The 8,917-nt window shown below is 53.8% G+C and overlaps 1 protein-coding gene across 1 annotated transcript in view; it reads right to left on the bottom strand.

Annotated features, from left to right (window-relative positions):
* Ikbke (inhibitor of nuclear factor kappa B kinase subunit epsilon) overlaps positions 1 to 8,128 on the bottom strand; it is a 22,309-nt gene extending 14,181 nt beyond the window's left edge. The window contains exons 1-11 of the mRNA XM_032915130.1: positions 7,987 to 8,128; positions 7,249 to 7,389; positions 6,732 to 6,861; positions 5,204 to 5,385; positions 4,920 to 5,080; positions 3,502 to 3,612; positions 3,146 to 3,325; positions 2,280 to 2,476; positions 1,563 to 1,627; positions 1,394 to 1,485; positions 1,178 to 1,264 (exon numbers count right to left, since the gene is read on the bottom strand). Of these exons, the coding sequence (XP_032771021.1) occupies positions 1,178 to 1,264; positions 1,394 to 1,485; positions 1,563 to 1,627; positions 2,280 to 2,476; positions 3,146 to 3,325; positions 3,502 to 3,612; positions 4,920 to 5,080; positions 5,204 to 5,385; positions 6,732 to 6,861; positions 7,249 to 7,389; positions 7,987 to 8,073 (1,433 nt within the window). The 5' untranslated portion in view covers positions 8,074 to 8,128. The remainder of the gene's footprint in view (positions 1 to 1,177; positions 1,265 to 1,393; positions 1,486 to 1,562; positions 1,628 to 2,279; positions 2,477 to 3,145; positions 3,326 to 3,501; positions 3,613 to 4,919; positions 5,081 to 5,203; positions 5,386 to 6,731; positions 6,862 to 7,248; positions 7,390 to 7,986) is intronic.
* Positions 8,129 to 8,917: the final 789 nt, after the last annotated feature.

Genomic DNA, 8,917 nt, shown 5'->3' with positions numbered 1-8,917 from the left:
TCTCTAAGTGGACCCCCCAGGACTCCGTCCCCTCTCTACCCACCTCTCTCTCTAGCTTCACCCCAAGCATTTGCCCCAGACATTCCTCCCACCCCCCTCTCAACCTAGGCTTTCCGGGCTCAGAACCTTGGTGACTTGGCTCCCACTCCTAGAGGGCCCTTCCCCAGGCTCAAGGGCCAAGGAAGGACCGGCTGCAGCAGGTATTCTCATAGATCTCATCACTGTGTCATGGCCAAGGGACTGGCCGGAGGATGTCCAACAGGAGTGCTCCCAATGGCTTCCACCCTCTGTCACAATGGGTTCCATCCCTGTTGTGTGACAGGAAACCATTCTTGCCCTTTATCTTCCCTCCCACATCACCTCACCATCAGTTCAACCAAGCCCTGGGCACACGCAGGCATCCAGCCCACCCCGGGCAACTCCCTGTACTTCCAAGAGAAAGGCTCAGGTCGGGGAGGGGCGGGGGGCTTCCCCAGGTTGCAGAACTCCCATCGCTCATCATGGACACACTATGCCTTTCAGAGTTCAGGCGATGCTCCCTTCTCGGTGAACTCCCCACCCCCTGGGTTCTTTCTCTCCACCCTTCACTAGCTTAGCTTCCTCCTCCCTAGGCCTTCTTTCTTTTCACCTCAGAAGGCAAGGATAGGTGGAAGACCCAGACGAGATATGAGCAAAAGATATGGAGGCTGAGACAGTCTGGGTTTTCATCGTTGGTGTGCACGGACAGAGCCTGGGGATGACTCCTTCCCCTGAATGCTCTGTGGGGCTTGGCACAGAATGAGTGTCCTGAATCATTCAGAGTCCTGAATTAAGGTCCTGCCTGTGGTAGGGGGCCTGCTTTTCCTGGGACATGATAGAGTTACTACCTTTTTGAGGGTTGTGAGGCTGCCCTCCCTGGGGTAAGGGATTGCCCTATATCCCAGAGAGGCAGGGCCTGGGTGGATGTCTCCCTGTGATAGGCAAGACTTGGCTGAGGCTAGACATACATTTGGGAAGATAAGGTTTTAAGGACCGGATGAGGCGCTAATGTTGGGGGTGTAAGGGGAGGGTTTTGTGAGAGCTCTGGTCTGGGGGAGAGGAGTGTCGTGAGAGCTGTGGTTGTGGGAAGGCCTATCTCAGGGGTGAGGAGCAGAGAGGAGAGCTGAGGGGCCCCAGTTAGCCTAGGCAGGACACCTACCTTTCAGTGCCCAGGCTGCTACTGAGGAAGAGGAGGGCTGTCCGTGTGATCTCCAGTGTCTGTTGGCACGTGTTCTGAAGCACCACCCTGTATGAGGGCAGCCCAAGTCAGAAGCACCTCCAGGGGCCACTGTGCATGTAGGCATGGCCTTAGAGAGGGCGAGGAGAGGTCTGGATGGATATGCTATGCACTCCTCCAGCTCTTCAGAGTACTCACAGAACCCAGTGTAACCCTCGAAGCATCAACGCCTGTCCATCCAGCAGGACCCGCGCCAGCCACAAGGCCTGGTAACCAGCGCCCAGCACGCCCTGAAACGTACGGATATGTAGGATCAGTCCTTCCTAGCGTCAAACCCCCTTCTGCCTCCTGGGGGGTGGCCCCTCACCTTAGCGGTGCTGTAATCGGCCTGTAGGTCAACCTTAGGGACGAACTTTGGGACATCCAGAGCAGCTGCAGACAAAGACTCTGTCTAAGGGGCCCGCTTCTATAGACTGGGTCAACTCTTAGGTCATCTTTCCTCGTCCGCAGTACACAGTCGCGGCTGATCTCCCATTTAAAGCCTCCCAACTCTCCCCGTGCCCAGCACCTTGCAAACCTTGACCCTGAGGATCCTCGAAGTCTCAGTCATTTACTGCCACCTTGTGGCCAAATCTCAGAACTACACTCTAAAGCTCAAAGCCCTGTCTCTCGAGGTTAAAGCCCCTCCCTCCTTCATCTCAGAGGCCGACTAAGCATGTTCCAAACGAGAGGAAATATTTATTCTAGAAATTAAGGAAAGAAAATCTAGGTCCCGATACACCCTACCTTCTCTCCAGAAGCCTGGACTCATGCTTCTTCTACCTCAAACTATCAAAGACGCCCCCCACCAGTAGCAGAAACTGTTACAGGCATAAAAGTTCCAAATGTCCTGTGTCTGTTGGTAAATCTGGGGAAACTCAAGGAAATCTAGCCACCAGCTCAAGTCGCATGGCAACACAGAGGCATGCATAGAATTCAAACCCGAATTTGCTCTACTCTGTGGGCCAGAGAAACACTCACTAAGGAAACAAGTCATGCCCCGGATGTCCAGAATATAAGATTCAGCCTGAGTGGCCCTACTCACGGTCCCTGAAGGCCAGCCCCTTGGGTGTGTCGCTGGCCATGCTGAACAGAGTTAGAGGGCTGCTGGCAGCTGTGTGGGCGATGTGCTGGGCTGAGAGGCTTGGCTCGAGGACACAAGGGTGACCCTCGAAGAAGTATTCTTGGTGTTTGGGGGCCACGTTGGTCTGTTCATATACAGCCTCCAAAAAGATGGCAATCCTACACACGTGAGAGGAGAACATGTGTCAGGAGGCCCCATGGGAAGACTCAGCTTTTCTTGGGTAGGGTCTGGGTGGAGAGGCCAAGGGCAGGATGTTGACCAGGATGGGCACCACTGGCTCTGAAACACCCTACATACACAAGACATGAGGACTGTCAGATCTAGGCACAAGCATCTAAATGATGATTCCCACAAAGACCCGGAAGAGGACCCCAGAATCCCAATGCCTAACCTCTGCCTTTGTACCCACCCCTGCCATACTGCATCGAAATTCTCCCCATCCCGTACAGTGCTCCGGGTATAGGGGCACGTGCCTGTAATCCCAGCTCTCGGAATGCTGAGGCAGGAGGATGGAGAGTTTATCAGCTGGGGCTACCCAGCAAGATCCTGTCTTAAACAGCAAAGACCAAGAATTTAGTGAGAAAAGGGGGGTTCTATAAACAATAAATTACGGACCCAGGAAACGGAGCACCCACCTCTGAGATTGTCAGTGCTGGCTCCCATTGGAAGAGCGTGGGATTGGGAACACAAACAAGGCAGTCTGCTTGACTTGAACTTGATGGAAATAGTACTTCCCCCAAATGTGTTTTGGGAGATGACCCCTTGGACCCACACCATTGCTTAGACGGGGAAGACTCTTACTCCCTCTCTCTGGTGCTCCCACTTACGTGTTGTGAGCATGGATGTAGACGTGATGCAAAACCGCCTGGGGCAGGGAGAAGACATGGATGACAGTTCGCTGCAGGATGTCACTGGCCTCTGCAAAGAACTGATCGAAGCCCCAGCATTTAGCCTGTTCGGCCTCCAGGATGTTGGCCAGGATGGGCACTAGCTGACTCTGCAGTCCCCTATACACATAAGACACGAGGACTGTCAGAGCCAGGGCCCAAGCGTCCAGATGGAACTCCCCAGGCTACAGAAGAAACGTGGAGGGCCCCTGGGGCTCTGCTGAGATAGTTTTGACTCAGCCGAGAGAGGTGATCCCTAGCCTGGCTTCTATAACGCACATGCCCCTCCCACTTACATGGACAGTCTACAGGTGATGGGGAGGCTGTAGCTCCATTCCAGGGGACCATTTTCCTGCTTCTGAGTCCCGGAAATGGCCCCAGCTGGCTTCTCTGTGGTGATCCTATACCTGTAGTGGGGCAGAATCAGAGCTCTAGACACCCCCTCTCCCCATCCATCATACTTTAAGAAACAATAAACTCCAAACAGCACAGTTCATGTCACTTAGCCACTATAAAGTAGGCTGGAAAATAAAAATGTGGTATCCCGTTCCTCCTGTGAGATCACCTCTGCCCAGGCATGCTCCTTTAGGCAGAGCCCTTCTAGCTGTCACTATGGCTATACCAGGTCTAGCCACCTCTACCTCTGTGGCATGCCGAGCTCAGCACCATACATTTTCTCCAGTTTTCTAGCTGCTCCTCCAATCTCTCCTTCCCTGGCAGTTGGTCCCATGCCAACTCCTCCCTTGTCCCTAACCCTAATAATGACCCCACATGGATTGCATACACCAGCCTTCCTGAGGACACCCTGATAAGAGAAAGTCCCTGAGGTGTCTTCCATTTATTATAAAGCTAAGAGGGGAAGCTAACCATTGGTCAGCTCTGAGGAGACCAACCAAGAACAATTTCAGATTCCCAAGCATATGCTGAAAGCTTGCTGTAGACCCCAGCACCTCTGACCTTCCAGGCCACCATGCCCCACTTCTCTATAACCCCTGAAGACCATTACCAGCCAACGGTGCAGACACAAGTAAGTACTTATGGACTGCCCTGCCACCCCGAAGCCGTCTCCTCTCAACTGCACGTTATCTACAGCTAATGTAAGCGTCTGCTTTTCTTCCCTATGAGTTATTTATGATGAACTTTCAGCACTGGGTCCAGTAGATAACTTTCCTAGCTGCCTTCAGGCTAGAACCTTGAGAATCTGTCCCAAGATTTGCTGCTTTTCTCCTACACAGCATCAGTAACAGCTCAGCAGATCCTCGTACTGCAGGGTTCCCTGTTTCACTGGTTGGACACTTTATCTCTTTTTTTTTTTTTTTGGTTCTTTTTTTCGGAGCTGGGGACCGAACCCAGGGCCTTGCGCTTCCTAGGCAAGCGCTCTACTACTGAGCTAAATCCCCAACCCCTATCTCTTTTGTTCTAGGTAGTGCATCCTGGCAACCCCTGTCTTAAGTTCCTCCTAGCAGACAGCGAGAGGCACTGGGAAGATGCTAGACCTGGGTACCAGCTCCATCTTTATCCCTGTAGGCTCTGTTAACCTCCTTGAGCCTTAGTGGGGACGAGGTGAGCCAGGGATGGGGGCAGGGCTAGAGGAAACAGTGGAGGTAGGAACTGGAGGTACGGGATGCCCCGGGGCCCAGTGGAGGGAGGGCCAGGTGTCTGGAAGAAGCTCAGGGCCTGTCCCTCTCACTCCCTGTCCCATAGCCCACCGTACATGATCTCCTTGTTGCGTCGGGGCCCACCAAAGGGGATGAAGGGCAGACTACCGGTGGCTGCGTGGTACAAGGTCACCCCAATACTCCAGAGATCCACTGTCACCCCGAACGCCTTTTGCTGGGGTTTGCGAAGCACCGCCCGCTCATACATGTCAGGGTGCTATGGGAGAAAGGCAGGGAGAAGCCATGGAGAGATGGCGTGGGGAGTCCTAGGGGACTCTCAGGGAGGCACAGAGCAAGGGACCTTTAGCTTGGGGCAGGGGGTCTCCAACATATCACTTACCAGGTACTCCTCTGTACCATAGACAGAAACAAACTTCTCATCGTCGTCCAGCTTCCGGGCAGCCCCGAAGTCAGACAGCTTATAGATGCTCTGCCCCTCCTTGCCCACCAGGCGCATGATATTCCCGGGCTTGATGTCACGGTGGACAATGCCATTCTCCCGCAGGTGGTTCATGCCAGCCACTGGGGACAGACAGAGCACTAATGGCTTGGCACAGCTAGGGATGGGTCAGTCTAGAGTTTGTCCTGGTGAGGAGTCTTTCCTTGGATCCAAACAGACAGAGAATTGGCACAAGGAACTCAGGGGCACGGGAAACACTGGAGAACAGAGATGCCCCCAGGGCAAAGAAGGGACGGATGGATCATTGGTTACCATTGCACTTGCTACTCTGCCAGATGACCCTGGTTCAATTCTCAACCCCCTACTCCCTCCCTCACAGGCCACCTCACGACTGGGGCCAGTTGATCCAGTGATCTGACTCCCCCTTCTGGCCTCTGCAGGCTCCAGTCACGCATACAGCACACAAACATATGCAGGCAAAAAAAACGCCCATATACATAAAGTAAAAATAATTTAATAAAGTTTTAAGGTGGTGGTGGTAGTGGAGAGATGGTTTGGTTGAGAGCTCTTGCCACTCTTCCCGAGGACCTGAGTTCAGCTTCCAGCGCCCACACAATGGCTTGTAGCCATTTGTAACTCTAGGTCCAGGGGATCTGAAACGTTCTGGCCTCTGAGGTTACCAGGCATACACACAGGGTACGTGTGTACATATAAGCAAAACACTCATACACACAAAATAAATACAAGGAAGGAGTCCCAAGGGCATCAGAATATAAGACTTATTTGGATTCTCTGGGGAGGTAAAATATACCTAACAAAATTTATCACTTAAAAATTGTCTTTGAATATGTTTTACTATGTAGCCCAGGCTGCCCTAGAATTCCTGATCGGCCTGCCTCAGTTTCCCCAGTGTGGGTGGGGAGCAAGCAACAAGCAAGCCCTTCAATTTAGTGGGTTTTTAAGCACACAGCTCAGTGGCTTTAAGCATATTCACACACTATCATGCAAACATCGCCTCCTCACCAAAAACATCTCCTCCTCCCCAGATTAACCAGCACCTCCAATCTGTGTGTCTCGGGCAACTTGACTCCCCAAGGGGCTGTGTCCTAGTGGAAGTGTGGGCTTTGCTTCTCTGCAGCTAGCTTGCCCTCAGCATGGGGTCCCTTAGTTTCATCCATATTGCCTCCTCTGCGCAGCTATACTCCGCCACCTGCAGGCACCGTAATGTATCCTGTTGGGCTGTTTTACCTGTGGACTACTGTGAATGAAGCTACCTGCCTTAACTGTGGCAAACGCATCCTTTTAGAATTATCTCCTTACAGCTTTGAGCTGAATTGACCACGTGGGTCCTCCTGGCCCCTCCCCCTGCCTCAGGCCTGCAGGGGCGCCTGCTTCAGAAGATCACACTCATCCTGGACTTTGCCCACATACAGGGCCTGCGCCGGGGCGGGGGCAGGGCATGGCTCACCCACACAGCGCAGTACCACCAGGAACTCCTCCTCAGGAAGGCCGAATGTGTTCTCAGGGTCTTCCAGCACGCTCAGCAGGCTCCCACTGGAGCAGTATTCCATCACTAGCACCTTCTGCCGGCTGCCTCCCTGTGCACCGGACAGAAGGAGGTTTATGGAAGAAGGTACTTCCCACTTCCGCCTGTCAGGAGGTTGCCGACCAAGAGCCCGCAGCGCTCATTCCCGGGTCCCAGCTTCTTGCTTGGCCTTCTCGTTGTGTCTCGCACCCATCACAGACACAGAATCAGCCCAAGGCTACTTTTCCCAAGAAGCCCTCTCTGACTGGGCACTGATTCCCCTTCTCTTTTCCAGTTATTTCCCTGTGTGGCTGCGCACCCTTGATGTCGTGTCTGTTGTCTGTCCCATCCCCCACCCCTCCCCAATGCCTCTGGACTGCTGATGAGCAGGGCTTGGCCCTCCCTGGACTTCGAAGGTCAAGGCCAAGAGCATTCTTCTCTGACCAAGCAGACGACCCACCGTTTCCTCCACTGCGAATAGCTTCACGATGTTCTCATGATCCAGCCTCCGCAAGACCTCGAACTCCCTCACTTGTACCTCAGGGGGCCGCCGGTAGCTGGCTGAGTTGAAGACCTTTACAGCAACCACCTCCCCGGATTTCTAGCTTGGGCACAGAGTAAGAGTCAGCATGGGGACCTACCCCTGTTGGGGGACCTGCAACTTTCCCTCTCTTTAGCCTCTCCCCTAACCTAGTCCCAGAGGAGAGAAGCAGCGACTGGGTGGGCTCACATCCGCAGCCCCTTCCCCTCCCTACTCAGGGGGCTTGAGCAGCTCTTGGAAGTGACACATCTGATGTTGCACAAGGGTTGACTTTCGTCCTTGCTCGTTTTTGTCATAGATAAGAACTGCCCAGGCAATCTGCCCTGCCTGCAGTTCCTGAGCACCGTGTGTGTTCTGACACACCTCCGCAGCCACTAAAGGACAAACCCGAACAGGCCCAAGCTCCCAGCCCTACCGTTCCTAGATCCCTTTTGCTGTCACCTCCTCCCTTGCCTTGTTCTCTAGTCCCAACACGTCTCGGACAGAGGCGCCATTCCAAGGAATTTTTTCCAGCATCCCACACCTCAGGGCAAACCTATGGAGTCCTTTCTCATCAGAATGGATGGAAGAAAGAGCCCCGGGACCCTGTCCAGCTCCATAGACTCTTAATGCCCAGCTCTAGGGCATGAAAGGGTCTGGGGCCAGAGTTGCTGTCACCTTATTCCGGGCCTTGTACACATTGGCAGTGGCCCCCTGCCCTAGCAGGTCATCAGTATGCCACAGGTAGTTAGTGGTACTCTGCATCCTTCCTCCTGGAAAACAAAACAACCAAACATGTGTGGGTGTGTGAGGGGGGGAGGGGCAAGGTCCCCTGCCTAACCTGCAGGAGACACTGGTATCCAGCCATCAGATTCCAAGCACATCCCAAACGGGCTCCATGCAGCCACCATACAGGCAAGGGAGCTGGGGAAGTGGTGGCACAGGAAGATTAAGTAACTTCCCCCCCAGAGAAGCAAAACATCAGGGGGTGGGGTCTCCTGGGCCCTAAGCTTGCATCTGTTCTATCCTTGGGGACTTCTCTATGTCCTGTGCCCCAGGTTCCTCCCAGAACTCTTCAGAGGTAGGCCAGCTTCCCGGGACAGACCTCTCTCTGTCTCCTCTTTCAGGCACTGGGGACAAGAGTTTCTGCAACCAGACCTGGGATTGTCCCAGGAGGCAGACACAGTGTGGGAGGAAGGGCCCTGGGTCAGCAAGGGTCAGGCAGAGCCAGTCACACCACTACAAATCTCCAGGATTGCAACACAGAGCCTGGAGTCCCCACCCCTTCTCTGCTTTTGTGGTCCCTGACTTCCTACTGCTGGGAGCTAACCGCTGCTCACCAGGTCACCAGGCGTATCAGGTCTTGCTCAGGGTTTTACTAGAGCAGGGCTGCATGGGAGAGCACCAAGAAGGAAGGATGGGACGCGAAGAGGGGGAGGGGAAGAGAGTGGGAGGATCTAAGACCCTCAAACCCAAGGGCTCAAGAGCTCTGGGGGAAGATCTGAAACCCTCTACAACTCTGCTCCCCATCTATACGCTCATCCTGTTCCCTCCAAAATCTGGTTCCTCTAAAGCAAATGGTTTCAGAAAGTGAAGTCTCGGAACTTAC

The sequence above is a fragment of the Rattus rattus genome, chromosome 10 (assembly GCF_011064425.1).
Source record: "Rattus rattus isolate New Zealand chromosome 10, Rrattus_CSIRO_v1, whole genome shotgun sequence".
NCBI lineage: Eukaryota > Metazoa > Chordata > Mammalia > Rodentia > Muridae > Rattus > Rattus rattus.
The sequence above is the reverse complement of the archived record's forward strand: the minus strand, read 5'-3'. Positions and strand labels throughout refer to the sequence as shown.